A 17,847-nucleotide genomic window follows, 5' to 3' on the forward strand; every position below is an offset into this window, starting at 1 on the left:
AACATTTTATCCTTTACCCAATATACACCCAACATTTCCCCCTTCTTAACATGTTCACATGTATGTTTCAGTGCTGTGAATTATGTTCACAATATTGTGTTACCTTGAAGACATCATTTTGGGTGAAATAAGCCAGACACAAAAGGACAAATATTGTGTGATCTCACTGATAAGAAATAATTAAAATAAGCAAACTCAGAGTTAGAATCTAGAATATAAGTTACCAGGGGATGGAGTGGGAATAGAATATAGGTGTAAAATGTACAGAGTTTCTATTTGGAACAATTAGAATGTTTTGGTAATGTCTTAGTTACTTTTAAAGTTTTTCTTCTGTGGATTTAAAAATGCATATCTTTTTCCCGAGTTAATTTTTGTTGTTGTTATTCAGGATAAATTTCTATACCATTCGACTCCAGTTGAAAAATCACATGGCAGACTGCAAAGCAGAACATCAAGATCACAAAAGAAAAAATCCAAGTCACCTGAGAGAAATAAATATTGCATAAATGCAAAAACCTACGAACAGCCTACAATTTCTTCAAAATCACACTCTCCATCTCCCTACACAAAAAGACGGATGTGTGAGCTATCTGAAGACACCAGGCGGCGGCTGGCCCATTTAAATCTGGGACCATATGAATTCAAAAAAGAAACTGATAAACCTCCATTCGTGATTAGACATGTATGTGTTCTCTTGGCATTTCCATTTGAAATGGAATTAAATCTTTTCCTATCAAAATATTATTTTAAGCTTCTTTCAACTACTAGCTTATATTAATATTCTTTCCTGAACTGTTAGCCTACTATAATCTAAAAAGGGAAATTAGCTTAGAATAAAAGAACATACTTGTCAGTCTTTAAACATGAGAGAGATCAAGCTCCATTATGAATGCCATGTTTAAATCCTCTAAATACCCATTTCCTTTCTTAATATATAGTGGACAGCATAATAACTCAACCAATTGAACTTGCACATAATTGCCATTAGAACTAAAATGGCAGAAGTAGGGTTTTAAAAGAAAACCAAGTGTTCTTTATGAAAAGAAAGAATTCCCACTCTCCATCCTCCTTTTAAAAAATTATCATGGAAAGTAAATCTCCTTTGAAATTATGTCGCTTGGATAAGCTTTTATGATGGATTTTGAAGCAAATAAATTTTTTTTATGGCAAGTGGAAGGCCTTTGAAGGTAAAGTTATCTTAAGGGTAGTATAGTTCTAATTTTTCTACACAGAAGCCTGCTTTTAATATAGATAAGTTTAGAGCTTGTTTCCATATGATAGCCAAATAGACTTTGGGTAACTGTAAGGGTCCATAATCAGAAATTTTAAAACAAGATTTTCTCAGATCCTTCCTAGTTTCCTGAATGTTTTTATAAAATATTTTTACCTTAAAATCAATTTCTTTTTATTCTTTTATAAAACCTTACAAATCAATAGAAAAATGAAAACTTTAGTAAATAACCTCAAGATTCAAGTGCTTATAGAAGCAAAAACTTTTGGATATCCATAAAACTGTTTCTGACGTTAATGTTTCTAATTCATTTTCCCTAGCATGTACATTATGCTCCTTTGGTGGTCTAATAGATTTTAAATGTATATCATCTGGAAATTCAGATTTTTCTTTGTGATACCTTTTAAAAAAATTTAGATGTGCTTTAAACAACATTTCATTCCCTCTTTATGTTTGACTATGACTCCTTTATTCTTTTAAACTGAAGTAGTAGATCGTTTAAAAAAGAAAATTTATAGTGTAATAGGTACTTAGAAATGCTGATACTTTATTGACATTATTTTAACCACATTTGTCTTATTTCTTATAGAATTTGATTATGGGTTTTGGTCCATTTTTTTTTTTTATTTGAACAATGTCCAGATAATGTTTACTTGCTTTTTTGATGGTAGTTTTAGAATGCCTTTAATTTTATGTCTACTCACTATTACAAATTAAATTGAAAAGAACATACTAAACTTCAGTTTCAAGGAATAGTAGCTTTTAATTTAAGTAACTACATACAGTGATAACCAGGAAAATTTTGAGAGTCACATAAATATTGTTCAAGAAATAACTGTTCTTAAATATTTATATTATTTTTCATGTCAGTGTTTAAAATGGAATAACTCTAATATTTCTTAGTATAAACATTGAAATCTCTACTTAAATGTTTCCCCCTAGCTTTTTAATAAACAGAAATGCATACTTCTCAGTCTGTAGTTGGAAAATTTCTTACTTTTATTGTATAAGAAACTGAATTTTTCAATTTATTTATAAATATTGATGTCTTTTTTCCACAGCCATTTCAGGATTCTTAAAATCACTTAGCAAATCAGTAACCAAACAAAGTTTTAACCTGATAAATGCATATGTAAAAAGTTAACACTTTTATGAGTATCATTTTAGTTTTACATAGTATGAAAAGTAATCCTAAAAATTAAGAAACATTTCAGTAAATCAGCTGGCGTGCTTCCAAACAAACTGGCATAGTGTCCTAGAAGAGTTAAGTAGAATTTTCTTTTTCTTTTATGCAGAATAGTATGTGCTACCATCATCTAGCTCCAGAATTTTTCATTACCCCAAAAGGAAACTGCTACTCATTAATGGCATCATATTCCGTTCCCTCCCACTTCCAACCCCTAACAACCACTAATCTACTTTCTCTATGGATTTATGTATTCTGGATATTTCATATAAATGGAATCATATAATACATGACCATTTTTGTCTGGTTTCTCTTACTTAGCATAATGTTTCAAAGTTTGTACATGTTGTAGCATGTATCAGAACTTCATTCCTTTTAATGTCTAAATAATATTAAATTTTAAAGATATACCACATTTGTTTATCCTTTCATCAGTTGATGGGTATTTGGGTTGGTTTGATCTTTTGGCTATTGTGAATAGCACTGATATGAACATTCATGTAGAAATTTTTAACTGAACACCTGTTTTAAATTATTTGGGGCGTATACCTAGAATTTGGGTATCTATCTAGAATGAGTTGTGGGTTATAAGATAATTCTATTTTTAACTTATTGAGAACTTGCCAAACTGTTTTCTATAGTGGTTGTACCATTTTACATTCCTGACAGCTATGCATGAGAGTTCCAATTTTACCACATCCTAGTCAATACTTGTTATTTTCTGTGGTTATTATTTATTTATTTTTATAGCCATCCTAGTGGTTATGAAGTGGTATCTCACTTAGTTTTGATATTCACTTACCTAATGACTAGTGATGTTAAACATCTTTTCATGCACTTGTTTGTGATTTGTAGATCTTCTTTTGTAGAAGTTTGTAGAAATGGTTATTCAAGTACTATGTCCAGTTTTTTAGTTGAGTTTGTCTTGTTTGTAAGAGCTCTGTATGTATGTGATTTGCAAACATTTTTTTCTACTCTTTGAGTTGTCTTTGCATTCTCTTGGTTAGTGTCTTTTCAAGCACAAACTTTTAAAAAATTTTTAAATTTTTATGGATAGAAATATTCTTTTTACATAGAAGTATCACCCTGACTTTTTAAATTTTTGGTTAGAAATCTTGGTTGAATGTTATCTTCAATCTATGAAACATTCAGCATGCTGGGCTCTGAGTGTAGTCATATAGGGATACTGTCTTTGAATTCAAAATCTGCATGCTATGAAGAGAAGTAGCAAATAGCAAAACTTGTTTTTTAACTATGGCAAAGTAGATTGTTTTGTGTTTTTTTTTTTAATTATGGAAAACAGATGAGCCATTATGATAATGGACATTTTGACTGAAAATCTATTTTAAAGTAAATACAAATATATAATTTAAAAGTTCTAGAGTTTGACTTTAAATTTTCTTAAAAACAAACAGCAGAATACTTTACTAAGCTCTGACTTTGGGACATGTCTGACCCTAACCCACGTAGGCATCATTGCATTAAGCTGATGATATGTAGTCTGTGTACGCTTTTGCTTTCTTGATGCTGTGAGATGGAAAGACTAGGAACATTTAAACTTGTATTGATGCCATGAGATTGAAAGTCTGGGAACATTTAAACATTTAACAGGAATTATGTTTCCTCTAGGTTGATCCCCCGAGTCCCCGGGCTGATGCTTTTTGTGGATCTTCTGGCAGAGATTGTGAAAGAGATGGATGGTCCAGGATGCACAATGGTAAGCTAGAAGTTATCTGTTTTCATTGCTTTTGTTATCTTGGCCACATCAAGCCATTAACTTGGAACATTTATGAACAAAATAATCTTTGTTGTATTATTAGATCACATCATTATAGTATAAAATTTTACAATTTAGAAGATACCCTGATACAGATACTCTCAAAATAATAGAATTTCTGTGCTGCTATAAACCATCTCCTTCTTTGAGATTCATACTTGTTAGTATATTAAAGACTGCTATGAACCATTTCCCTCTTTGAGATTCAAAGTACATATTTTATTTGTACTTTTATTAGAACAAATAAAACAGATTTGATTAATTTTGTTTTTCTCAACATTTTTAAAGCCTATTTGATCATGGGACCATTTTCTAATCTTAACATTTATTGTCTAGTTCTATTTAGCAGACTTTAGAAAATAACTTCAATATAGATATTTGTGTTAGTTAGATTCAGTTGTCAACTTGGCCAGGTGAGCATACCTAGTCTTGTTGCTGAGGACATAAGCCAATGGTGCGTGAACCTCATCTGTTGCCAATTACATCTGCAGTCAGCTAGGAGGCGTGTCTGCTGCAATGAGTGATGTTTGACTTAATTGGCTGGTGCTTAAATGGGAGATTGCAATGTAGCACTGCCAAGCAGCTCGGCATTCCTCATCTCAGCACTAGCAGCTCAGCCCAGGCCTTTGGAGATGCAGAAAGAAGTCACCCCGGGGAAAGTTGTTGGAACCCAGGGGCCTGGAGAGAAGACCAGCAGAGACCATCTTGTGCCTTCCACGTAAGAAAGAACCTCAGTGGAAAGTTAGCTGCCTTTCCTCGGAAGAACCAACAAAATAAATTCCCTTTTATTAAAAGCCAATCCATCTCTGGTGTGTTGCATTCCAGCAGCTAGCAAACTAGAACAATATTTCTTTAGAAGATTTTTTGGAATGCACCTAAGTATCAGATTTCTCTTTAGAATTATATATTTGGCAGCAGAACTGTTATAATTTTCCATAAATTTTAATCAAAGGTAGACCCAGCTGTCTACGTAGAGGTATGACAAGAGAGGTCAATATTGCATTGCTTTTCTTCTTTAATTTTTGATTTTGACGTAATTTCAGATTTACAAAAAAGTTGCAATAATACAAAGAATACCTTTATATCATTCCCTCAGAATCCACTTTTTTTTTCTTTTCCTTCTTCCTTTCTTTGTCCCTTTTTCTCTCTTCCCCTCCTTTCCCTTCTTTGTCTTGTATGTATGTCTGTGTATAAAGTTTTTTGAAACTGTTTGAAACTCAGTTATAGTTAGGATGCTCCTTTTCTCCTGAATACTTCGGTGTAAATTTCCTAAAAGTAAAGCTTTCAAAAGCAGGAAATTAAAATGATATAGTACTATTAACTAATTTGTAAACCTAAAGCATATTTTTCAATTGTCCTACTAATATCTATTATAGTAAAAAAAAAATTCTAGATCATATATGGCATTCTCTTGTCATGTCTCTTTAGAGTTCTTTAATCTGATTCCTTAGTCTTCGTTTGTATTTCATGACATTAATAATTTTTGAAGAGTACAGACCAGTTATTTTGTAGAATGTCCCTCAAATTAGGTATGTTTGATTTTTCCTTGTGATTAGATGAATTTTGCTCTGTTGGTTACGATGGTGTCTGCTGAGTCTCTCTATCATTAAGATGCCAGTTTCATTGGTAATTAAGGGGGGATACTTTGAGGCTCAACTTTAACTCTTTTAGCATTCATTGCTAATTTTTGCCTGATACTATTTATTACTGTGATGGTTAACAAATAATGATTTTTAAAAACTCTGTTATGACTTTCACATTTATTAGTTGGAACAGTTTTTCTCTTCTCTTCTCTCTAATTGTAGTGACCTTTTTCTGGAGTTATAGAGTATATAATTCTAATTTTAACTTGTGCAGACTTTTTGAAGAAATTCAGTGTGTCCTGTTACAGAAGAATGCCTAAAACCTTAATCCAAACACCTGTGTACTTTGAAACGGAAATCATAGATTTCGTCTTGGCCCCTTTTTAAATTTTTTTTAGCAATTTAGGAATAGATGTTCAATTCTGTCTCCCTTCTTGGAGAAGGCTTCTATTATTCTCTTCATTTAAAGATTCTTTTATGAGTGTCCTTTATAAATGAGATTGTAATCTTTTTAGCTTCCACTAATCCCTTTGTTTGATGGTTATTGTTGCAAAGTAAAATAAATTAATTGGAAATAACGTTTCAAGTTCTCCTATCTCATATCTTGAATAAACAGCTACAGATAGTAAAATTTTAGTTTTCTGAATAAAATGGGATATAGTCACCATCTACATACTAATTAACAAAATATCTCATTTGTCTAACTTTTCATTTAATGTGTGCTTCTCTTTGGATTTCTTGTTTTACAGATCATTAGCAACTGAAGAGTGTTATTTCTTTGAGTTCCTTCATTTCTCTTTATATTTTAGTAGATGTTTTTAATAATTTCATTGAGGTATAAGTTACATGCCATAAAATTTGTCTTTTTAAAATGTACAATTAAATGATTTTTAATTAATCTATATTGTTGCAAAATCACTACCACTATCCAATTTTAAAGCATTTCCATCACCCTATAAAGGTCCCCGCTACTCATTTGCATTCAATCCATATTCCCACATCCAGCCCTAATCTAGTTTGTATTTCCATAGATTTGTCTTTTTGGATTTTTCACATAAAGGGAATTATACAGTTTTGGTATTTTGCTTCTTCTGTTTTCACTTCACACGTTTTTGAGGTTCACCCTTGTTGTAGCTTGTAGCAGTAGTTTTTTCCTTTTTGTTGTTGAATATTATTCTATTGTGTATTGGATATACATTTTCTTTGTCTGTTTACTACTTGATGGACATTTGGATTGTTTCCCCTCTTTGGCTGTAATGAATAATGCTGCCATGAACATTTCAGTTGAAGTCTGTGTAGATAGATGTTTTCATTTCTCTTTTGTAGGAATGGAATTGCTGAGACATATGGTAAATTTATATTTAACTTTTTAGGAAACTGCCTGTGGGTGAGGGTCAGCATTGGAAAGCAGAGGCTTTAGTTATCAGACTAGTCCCAGATGAATGGTGACTTTGGTGCAAAATGTATCTTAGTTTCTATATTAGATTGTTGCTAAGGAAACATTTTGATGACTGCCACATTTCATTTTTAAGCAGTACTGTTAGTCACCACTTGGCATTTGAAAATTTGAATATATTTTACATCCATTTGGCTAATACATAATCTGATGCCGTTTTTGAAACTGAAGAACATTTTTATTCTCCCCTGCTTTTGTTTTATAATAACAAAATCTTCTACTTTCATATTAATGGAAGTAACACTGAGCTAATTAGAGGCCTCGTTCTATCACTTAAGACTCAATAGGAAGTCACCTTCCTGATATCTAAATGAGAAACAATAGTCTTACCTATTTTATGAGTTTATTGGGGGAAAGGAATAACAGTTAACATTTACTGAATGTGTGTTTTCTGCTGGCCACTAGTCTAAGTACTTACACAACAACCTCATGAAGCTTAGATAGTATTATCTATCTCCATTTTACAGATGAGGGAAACTGAGGTTTAAAGAAATAGTTTGTTGTTCAAGATCACATACGTAAGGTCTGAACTAGCTCTTCCTTTTTTCCTTTTTCATCCTTTTCTTAAGTGTGACCCATTCTTTAAGGCCTACCTCAAGTTCTCCCTCCTTTAGGAAGTTTTACCTGAATGCCTTCAACCTTGAGTGATTACCTATACCATTCTTGCTTTTAGCCTTTTCTTTTATCTACTGTTATTCAATTTTTTATAACTTACCTGAAGTAGATTGTAAGTACTTCACGACCATACCCATGCCTTTTATCTCCTTTATCTCTTACATTTGCTATAGTTACTGTCTAATATTTTTTGGATGAGTAATTAAATGTGAACATTAAGAAGCCTCAAAGTTACATCTTATTTTGTAAAAATCAAAGAGAATTATAAAACTGTAGGATTAGGGTAAAGTTCAAAGTGGTTTGTGAAAAGTGAAAGACATACCAGCATTTTATCATACTGACATGTTGCACTGTCAGAAAGATATGTGCCAATTTTCAAAATTGTTATCCTAATTTTCAAAATCAGCATATTTGAAAAATTAGGCCTAATATGTCCCTCTTATTCTTTTATTTCTTCTACTTGTGGCCCTGCTGTATGTTAGACTTATTCACAAGTAAGAGGAATTGGGCTTGGATTTTTATTTTTAATTTTGAAGAGCAATTAGAGCAAATTGACATTAAATGAAATTAATGTAATTTTTGACATTAATTAAAAAAAATAGCCTGTGTGAAAGACATTAATATTTCACTTGACCTCTGGAGTTGTTTGGAGTATGCTTTTGCCATGTGAAAGAGCTAATGTACTTAGGTTTCTAGCATATAACTATTTCTTTCTGGACAAAGTGATTTGGGAAGGTAAAATATTAAATATTAGAATGTTTTTGACCAGAATGTATGAGTGAGGAATTAGAATTGCAAATTATGGTACTGATTCGCTTGACTATCAATTTAGCAGAGATTATGACACTTAAAAATTGGTTCTTAACAATTACTCCTTTGAGAAATGAGTAATACCAAACTGCCTGTACAATGTTGTATTTATTATTTTAGAGAGACATTTAGAATTAAATTTGAAATCTACTATGTGACAGATGCCATGTAGATATTTTCACAATTTGTATAATCTAATAATCCTCACTCTAACTAAGTAAGGTAAGTATTATCTTCATACTCATAAAATGAGGAACAAAATACATATGATCTGACTAAGGCAATATATTGGATAAGTGACAGAATTGGAAATTGAATCCAGGCTTGTGTTTGACTTAGAGTTTGATAGTAATGATAATGATGATAAGGTTAATAATAGTTAACATTTATTTTAATGCCTTTACATGTATTATGTAATCTTTAAGACAGTATTATGAAAGAGATACTATTATTATCCCTGTTGAATACAGATGAGGAATCTGAGACTTAGAGAAGTTAAGAAATTTGCCAAAGGTAATATAGAAAGTTACGGCACATGGACTGTAATGCACATCTGTTTATTAGCAAAGCATGTACACTGTACTACCAGCTTCTAAAGTTGGTCCTCTTTTCATTACAGCCATTTGATTCTAGTATAGACTCAAGGATAAGAAGACATGCTGTTTAATAATATATATCAAATCCAAATATACAAAGTATATTTTATCACAAATTAGTTTATCAACTAAAAATGACCCTGTTCTATATTCAGGTATTTCCTACTCTAATGAAAATGGATTTTTAAAATTAAAGAATCGATATATATTTTTAATAGGTTGATTTATCTTTGTTTATGTAGCATTACTGAACGATTTTAATGTAGTTCTGAAACTGCTTTCTGAATTATAATTTAGAAACAGAATGATAATAGCAAAAAACAAGTATGAAAACAAATTTTCCTCTTTATGATATAAAATATCATATTTTAATTCTTTTGTACATTCTTTTTCAGATCATTCTCATCTTGGCTGCTACCGATCCAAGGATTATAAGGTATGTAGAATAGGTTATAAATTACAAAGTGATAATAGTTCTAGTTTTCAGACCAGAGCATTAGTACATTCGTCATATGTATAGTCAGACAGAGATTGTCATATTTGTTTATTCAAGAATATATACAAACAATAATTCTTATATCATGGAATGTCATTATTTAACTATTTCCTAAAGTAGTAGAATAGGATTGCCATGTCTTCCTATAAGAATTTTGTGGCCTTTGAATGCTCATTTTAGATTAATTATTAAATGTGTTTGTGTACTTGTGTGTGTGAGAGAGAGAGAGTGAGAGAGATTGTTGGCTTTTAATAGTATCTCATACAATTTCAGTCATTCACTAAACAACTTCATAATTTTTGCCAAATCTCTATGTTGTTTATGCTATGTCCTTTAAAGTCACTTTATGTTTATTTTTCTCACTATTGTAAATGAAAACTCAGTATCACATGCTTTAAATAGATTGTTAACCTTAAAAAAATACAATGAAAGCAAATCAGTTTTTAATTTTAGAAAACTAAATTCTAGCAAGGTACTATTGTTTGCCTAAGGCATGCTCCCCATTTGTGAAAAAATGTTATAAGCAACAATAGAGAGAGTAAAACATAGACATCAGCTGGAGATTTCTCCTTGAAGTAAGCAGTAGATTAAAGAGAATTGAAAACATGATACCTTTATTCCTATATAATTCAATGTGTGATGTAAAATAATTTGTGTATCATTTAAAACCTTTTAGGATACTATATCTGCTATCCTACTGGCTATTCATGCCCTGCATTCTGAGAACTGCCTCACTGTTTATCTTTTCTGTCCCTAAGGGAAAGCTTCTTGAAAATAATTGTCACTATGCTTGGGAAAACAGACATAAAAACATGGCTTTATACATGATACCTTTGTTTATTTACTCAAAGACACTTTATGCTTAATTGGTACTAAGTAACAGTAGTACTTTGCTTTGCTTTGAGTGTGATACAAGAAATATGGAGTGGGGTGGGGCAAGATAGAAGCATAGTAAGGTATGGAATTTAGTCCTCCAGGGCAGCTGGTGAATAACCATAAACTAGCTAGAACAACAGTTAGGAGGACTTCAGTGATTGGACACATCACACAAAAGTCTGGAATGGATGGAATAGCCAAGATCCCACATAGAGCTATAAGTCTCCCAAGCCATGGAGGCTGGTGTCCCTCCCCCACTAGCACAGCAGGAGGCTGGTGTCCCTCCCCCACTAGCACAGCAGGAGGCTGGTGTCCCTCCCCCACTAGCACAGCAGGCTGTCTTGGAGTTGTTCCTTGAGGGAAAAAGAAGCCCTGTCTACTAGGAGCAAGGAAAGTAGCTCAACCAAGCTCCAGTTTCAGAATTAATTAAATTTGGACTGGTGAATACAAGCTCCAAGCACAGATAAACCTGGAAGAAACACAGAAGGAACCTGGATGTTTTACCCTGGCAGAGATGGGTGGAGCTGACAAAAACGAAAGAAAAACAGAGGCTTTTTGAGTTGGATGAGCTTAAAATACTGAGAAAAGGGGCACATAGACCCAGGTACCACCTCTTGGTGGGCAAAGCCAGGGGAACTGGGGTCTGGCTCTGAAAAGGATTGTTTTTCCACATATTAATAGCTCATTAGATAGAACCGCAGGCATCCTCAGGCTTTAGTACTGCCCCAGGCAAGGGCAGAATTAATATGTCTGAGAGACAAAGTAACTAATCATTTGAGGATATAATTCCCTAAGTGGGCAGGAGGGTATCTTTAAGTAGTCTCTACTGGAAGCAAGGGAAGTTAGCTCAGCCAATTTCCAACTGCAGTTTTAATACTGGCAGAGAGGAGGTGGGACTGCCAGACAAAAAATAAAATGAAATAAAAGAATAAAAGTGGAGGATTTTGGAGTCAGCTGAGCTCAGAGTACTGGGAAGAGGGGGACACCTAGAGCCAGATATCAACTCCGGCTCTTGAGTGGCAAACATTGGGGGCTGGGGACTGGCTCTGAAAAGGGTTATCTTTTTTTTTTAAATTTTCTTAAACTATTCTGTGTAGCTCAGTAGAAAAAGCCTCAGTCATTTTTAGTTGTTAGCAGACCATAGGCAAGGGCTGAGTTAAGATAAATCTGAGAGACAAAGTAATGAGTCACATGGGGGAGATAATTCCCTAAAGGGTGTATCTTCCCCAAGGAAAGGGGGGCCCACTCAAGTGTCAGCCTTGCAGAAATTCAGGCTCCAGGAGCTAGGAAACAGAAGCAACCTATGCCCACATTTTACCTCAGCATCTGTTTCAACCACGCCCCTGACAGGGAGGGTCTGCTGAGAATTAAAGTCACTGCATTACTTTACGTCAGTGGGGAGCTTCAGACTGACAAGCACCATTTGCTAGGCAGGACAGTTAAAGCAGAGTCAAGAGACTTCACAGAAAGGTCTGACAACCTTCTGGGCTCACCCTCAGGGAAATTGGATACTGATTACACCCTCCTCCTAAGACCTGGGCTTGTCTGGCCAGGGAAAATCCAATTAGGTTTAAACATATCTAGGAAGACCCTCTTCAAAAAAAAAAAAAAAAGGTTCCATATAGGCAGGAGAAGAACCAGTAAAACAAGAGCTGAAAAATTCTGACTAAACAGAAGCTATGCTGGATATCTTGAATAAGTTGAACTTAATGTCAAAGAAAAGAAAAAACCAAAAGCAACCAACAAGAAAGCCTTAGGCAAATCATATGCCTAGACACCAGCAAACAAGTATGAGTCATACTAGGAAAAATGAGGATATGGTCCAGTCAAAGGAACAACTAATGTAGTTGAAACAACTAATATAGGATGTTCAGACATACAAAATCAAAAATCAAATCAATGAGTTGAGGGAAGATATGGCAAAAGAATTGAAGGATATAAAGAAGGCACTGCATGAACATAAAGAACTCTATAGCTTGAAGAAACAAAGGACAGAACTTATGGGAATGAATGGCACAATGGAAGAGATGAAAAACACAGTGCAGACCTTCAATCGCATACTTGAAGAGGCAGAAGAAAGGATTAGTAAACTGGTGGGAAGGACATCTGAAATTCTGCATGCAAAAGAACAGGTAGGAAAAAGAATGGAAAATATGAGCAGGGTCTCAGAGAATTGAATGACAGTGTGAAGTGCACAAATATATGTGTTACGGGTATACCAGAAGGAAAAAGGAGCAGAAAGAATAATGGAGGAAATAATCACTGAAAATTTCCCATTTCTTCTGAAAGACATAAAATTACAGATCCAGGAAGCACAGCATACTGCAAACAGAATAGATTCAAGTAGACGTATTCAAAGACACTTGTAATCAGATTATCAGATGTGAAAGACAAAGAAAACTCGAATGCAGCAAGAGAAAAATGATCCAACCTGTTCAAAGTGTATGAAATTCTCAGCTGAAACCATGGAGGCAAGAAGGCAGTGGGATGATATATTTATGATACTGAAAGGGAAAAGCTGCCAACTGAGAATTCCATATCCAGCAAAACTGTCCTTCAAAATTAGGGAGAGTTTAAAATATTTTCAGACAGACATAGGGTGTTTGTGAACAAGAGACTTGCTCTATAAGAAACACAACAGAGAACACTATAGGCAGATAGGAAAAGACAGGAGAGAGAGGTTGGGAATGAAGATTATCAGGAAGGTGAAAAGAGAAAGAAAAGAAGGTATGGCATATAAAATCCAAAAGACAAAATGTAATAATATTGTGTTAATGGGTTAAACTCCAAAATCAGAAGACATAGACTTTCAGAATGGATTAGAAAACAGAAGCCATTGATACACTATCTATAATAGACTCACTTTAGACCCAAGGACAAAAATAGGTTGAAAGTGAAAGGCTGGAAAAAGATATTTCACACAAACAACAACCAGAAAAAAGCAGGGATAGCTATACTAAGATGAGACAAATTTGACTTCAAATGTATAACAATTAAGAGAGACATAGAAGGACTTAGAAGGACAATTCATCAAGAAGACATAACAATTATAAATATTTACGTACTGAGCCAAAATGCCCAAAATACATGAGGCACACTGACAACACTGAAGAAAGAAGTAGACATCTCTACAGTAATAATTGGATACTTCAATACACCACTCTCATAAATGGATAAACCATCTAGACAGAGAATCAATAAGGAAAGAAGTGTTGAATAGTATGATAAGTGACTTAGATATTTATAGAATACTGTACCCACAATAGCAGTATACATGCTTTTCTCAAGTGCTTATGGATCATTCTCCAGGATGGATAAGATGTTGGGTCACAAGCTTGTCAATAAATTTAAGGAGATTGGAATTATGCAAAACACTTTCTCACATCATAATGGAATGAAGTTGGAAATCAATAATGGATAGAAGGCTGGAAAATTACAAATATGTGGAGGCTATGCCAGTTTGAAAGGATTATGTATCCTAGAAAATCTATGTTTTAATCCTGATCCATCTTGTGGAGGCAGCCTTTTTTTTTTATCTCTATTCATCACTGAAGATTGGAAACTTGATTAACTGAAGATTGGAAACTTGATTAGTTTATGTCCATGGAGATGTGACATGCCCAACTGTGGGTATTAACCTTTGATTAGAGGGAGATGTGACTCCACCCATTCCAGGTTTGTCTTGGTTAGTTTACTGGAATACTTTAAAAGAGGGGACATTTTGGAGAGAGCCACCAGAGCCCACATAGCCAGAAACCTTCAGCGATAAAGAAGGAAAACGCCCCCTGGGGAGCTTCATGAAACAAGAAGCCTAGAGAGAAAGCTAGCAAGCATTGCCATTATTATGTGCCTTTCCGGTTGAGAGAGAGAAACCCTAAACTTCATCGGCCTTTCTTGAGTGAAGGTAACCTCTTGTTAATGACTTAATTTGGACATTTTTATAGACTTGCTTTAATTGGGACATTTTCTCAGCCTTAGAACTGTAAACTTACAACTTAATAAATTCCCCCCTTTAAAAGTCATTCCATTTCTGATATATTGTATTCAAGCAGCTTACGAACTAGAACAGAGGCTAAACAATACACTGTTAAACAACCAGTGGGTTAAGGAAGAAATTACAAGAGAAATCAGTAAATATCTTGAGGAAATAAAAATGAAAACAGCATATTAAAACTTATGGGATGCAGCAATGGTGGTTGTGAGAGGGAAATTTATTGCCCTAAATGCGTGTATTAAAAAGGAAGAAAGAGCAAAAATTGTGGAATGAATTGATCACCTGGATCAATTCTAGTGAATTCAATCTAGTGAATGGCTCACTAGAGAAAGAACATCAGACTAAGCCCAAAGCAAACAGTAGGAAAGAAATAACAAAGATTAGAGCAGAAATATATAAAATTGAGAACATGAAAACAGTAAAGAGAATCAACAAAACCAGAAAGTGATTCTTTGAGAAAATCAATGAAATTGATGGACTATTAGCTAGGCTAACAAAGAAAAAGAGAAAGAGGATGCAAATAAATAAATCAGAAATGGGAGAGGGGACATAACTACTGACCCTGCAGAAATAAAGGAGATAATAAGAGGATACTATGAGCAACTATATGCTAAAAAATAGACAACATAGATGAAATGGGCAATTTCCTAGAAAAGCATGAACAAGCAACATTGACTTGAGAAGAAATATGTGACCTTAACAAACCAATCAAAAGTAAAGAAGTTAAATCAGTCATCAAAAAGCTCCCAAAGAAAATAGGAAGCTTTTGCTGCTTGGTAGCCGTGGACACAGGCAGCTCCGGGGTCCGGGTCAGACTCCATTCTACCTCCTCTGGTGCAAGTGTGGTAGCTATTGACAACAAAAATCAAGCAAGCTATGGAGCTGGTGAAAAGCCATTTGATGTATATGGTTAGAGAGGAACTGGAGGTCCTCAAAGAACAAATTAAAGAACTCATAGAGAAAAATTCCCAACTGGAGCAGGAGAACAGTCTGCTGAAGACACTGACAAGTTCGGAGCAGCTTGCCCAGTTCCAGGCCGAGCTGCAGACAGGCTCCCTGCCACTACCTTGTAGCCACGGGGGACCAAACAGCCCTTTACCCAGCCAGCGTCCCAGGGCTCATGACCAACCACATAGCCTTCCATGCCCCCACAGAACTGTCTGGCACCTCCTGAACTGAACAGAGCAGAGCCGAGATGATGTACTAGCAGGAAATCACCTCCACAGTCACCCATTTCATTACTCATTACAAAAGAAACATGAAACTGATAATATGCCATTGTCTCTCTTTTTACCTTTTTTTCCAGTATTAACAGTCATATACTTTTGACATGAAGAAATTTCTTAGGTGGGTGAGTTAAAGGTTAATCAGAGAATTAGCCTGGATATACTGGCACCTTATGCAGCTTGGCAAATATCAAAGAAATGGTTTGATTCGTACTGAGGAGCTGTGTGCCATTCCATTCCTTCCCTGCTCTGCACCACCACCTCAAAGAGTTACTCCTTCTTGCAAGTAGTTTAACACAATGGGGTTAGGAAGCAGTAGAGTTCCAGACTGGCATTCCCTCATCCCTGTTCTCATTCCATGAGGACTTGAAAGGGAGGTACAAATAAAGACTGATGCACAGCTGTTCTAGTTTGCTAGCTGCTGGAATGCAATATACCAGAAACAGAATGGCTTTTAAAAAGGGGAATTTAACAAGTTGCTAGTTTACAGTTCTAAGGCCGAGAAAATGTCCTAATTAAAGGAAATCTGTAGAAATATCCAATCTAAGGCATCCAGGGAAAGATACCTTGGTTCAAGAAGGCCGATAAAGTTCAGGGTTTCTCTCTCAAGTGAGAAGGCACGTGGCAAACACAGAGTTTCTCTCTCAACTAGAAAGGCACATGGTGAACACGGTCAGAGTTCCTTTCTCATCTGGAGGGGCACATGGCAAACATGGCATCATCTGCTAGCTTCATCTCCTGGCTTCCTGTTTCATGAAGCTCCCCGGGAGACATTTTCCTTCTTCATCTCCAAAGGTCACTGGCTGGTGGACTCTGCTTCTCGTCGTTATGTCGTTCTGCTCTGCTCTCTCTGAATCTCTTTCTTTCTCCAAAATGTTTCCTCTTTTGTAGGACTCCAGTAAACCAATCAAGACCCACCCAAATGGGTGGAGACATGTCGTCACCTAATCCAGTTTAACAACCACTCTTGACTAAATCACATCATCCAGGGAGATGATCTGATTACAATTTCAAACATACAGTATTGAATAGGGATTATTCTACCTTTATGAAATGGAATTTTGATTAAAACATGGCTTTTCTAGGGGGCATACTTCCTTTCAAACCAGCACAACAGCTTTGCCTAAAACTAGGGGAAATAGTTCGTTGTGCAGATTAACGACTGTCACCAAAATCCATGCAAGCCGATAGTACTGTGTGCCCTTTTCTGAAGCGGTGGATGATACAAAGCTATTTGTGTGACTAAACGGTGATAGGTAGCTGGGACCTAGGCTATTTCACCATGAAGGTTGTTTTGCCTATTGTATATTTGTTTATGAGGTGTAACTATTTTGTACAATAGAGGACTGTAACTACTATTTAGGTTGTACAGATTGAAATGTAGATGTTTCATTGACTGTCTGAAGAGGTGTGGATTGTCTTTTTTATATAGGCTTACATATAAAACACTACATGACAAAAACCACACACCTAAAGAAATTTTAAGAATTTGGCACAATTAGTCTCCCTAGCTACTGAATATCCTGAAGTGAATCCCCGTTCACCAAAGTGTTTTGATTGAGTCAGTTGAATACTTTGAAAATTGATCAGTTCTAGCTAATGACACCCAATTGGGGTGTCTTCCTATTACCTGTATAGTAGTTGTATGCATATGTTTCTGTGCATGTTCTCTACATAGTTGTAAGGTGTCACTGTATTTAACTATTGCACTTGTAAATTTTCAATAAAGCATATAAAATGTTGGTTAAAAAATAATAATAATAATAAAATAAATAATAAAAAGCTCCCTAAAAAGAAATGTCCAGGACCAGGTGGCTTCACATGTGAATTCTACCAAGAATTCAAGAAAGAATTAGTACCAGTCTTGCACAAACTCTTCAAAAAAATTGAAGAGGAAGGAAAAGCTACCTAATTCATTCTGTGAAGCCAGCTTCGTCCTAAGACAAAAGCCAGACAAAGATACTACAAGAAAAGAAAGTTATAGACCAATCTCGTTAATGA

At 34.7% G+C, this 17,847-nt stretch overlaps 1 protein-coding gene and 1 pseudogene across 8 annotated transcripts in view; both read left to right on the top strand.

The window, feature by feature from the left end:
* The window catches only part of SPATA6 (spermatogenesis associated 6), a 211,618-nt gene that overhangs the window by 117,182 nt on the left and 76,589 nt on the right, over positions 1–17,847 (top strand). For all 8 annotated transcript variants that reach the window (XM_077149739.1, XM_077149740.1, XM_077149735.1 and 5 more), the window contains 3 exons: positions 389–682; positions 4,047–4,134; positions 9,650–9,690. In XM_077149739.1, the coding sequence (XP_077005854.1) occupies positions 389–682; positions 4,047–4,134; positions 9,650–9,690 (423 nt within the window). The remainder of the gene's footprint in view (positions 1–388; positions 683–4,046; positions 4,135–9,649; positions 9,691–17,847) is intronic.
* On the top strand, positions 9,712–15,756 carry LOC143654471 (TSC22 domain family protein 1 pseudogene; annotated as a pseudogene).

This window comes from Tamandua tetradactyla, chromosome 2 (assembly GCF_023851605.1).
Source record: "Tamandua tetradactyla isolate mTamTet1 chromosome 2, mTamTet1.pri, whole genome shotgun sequence".
In the NCBI taxonomy this organism is placed as follows: domain Eukaryota; kingdom Metazoa; phylum Chordata; class Mammalia; order Pilosa; family Myrmecophagidae; genus Tamandua; species Tamandua tetradactyla.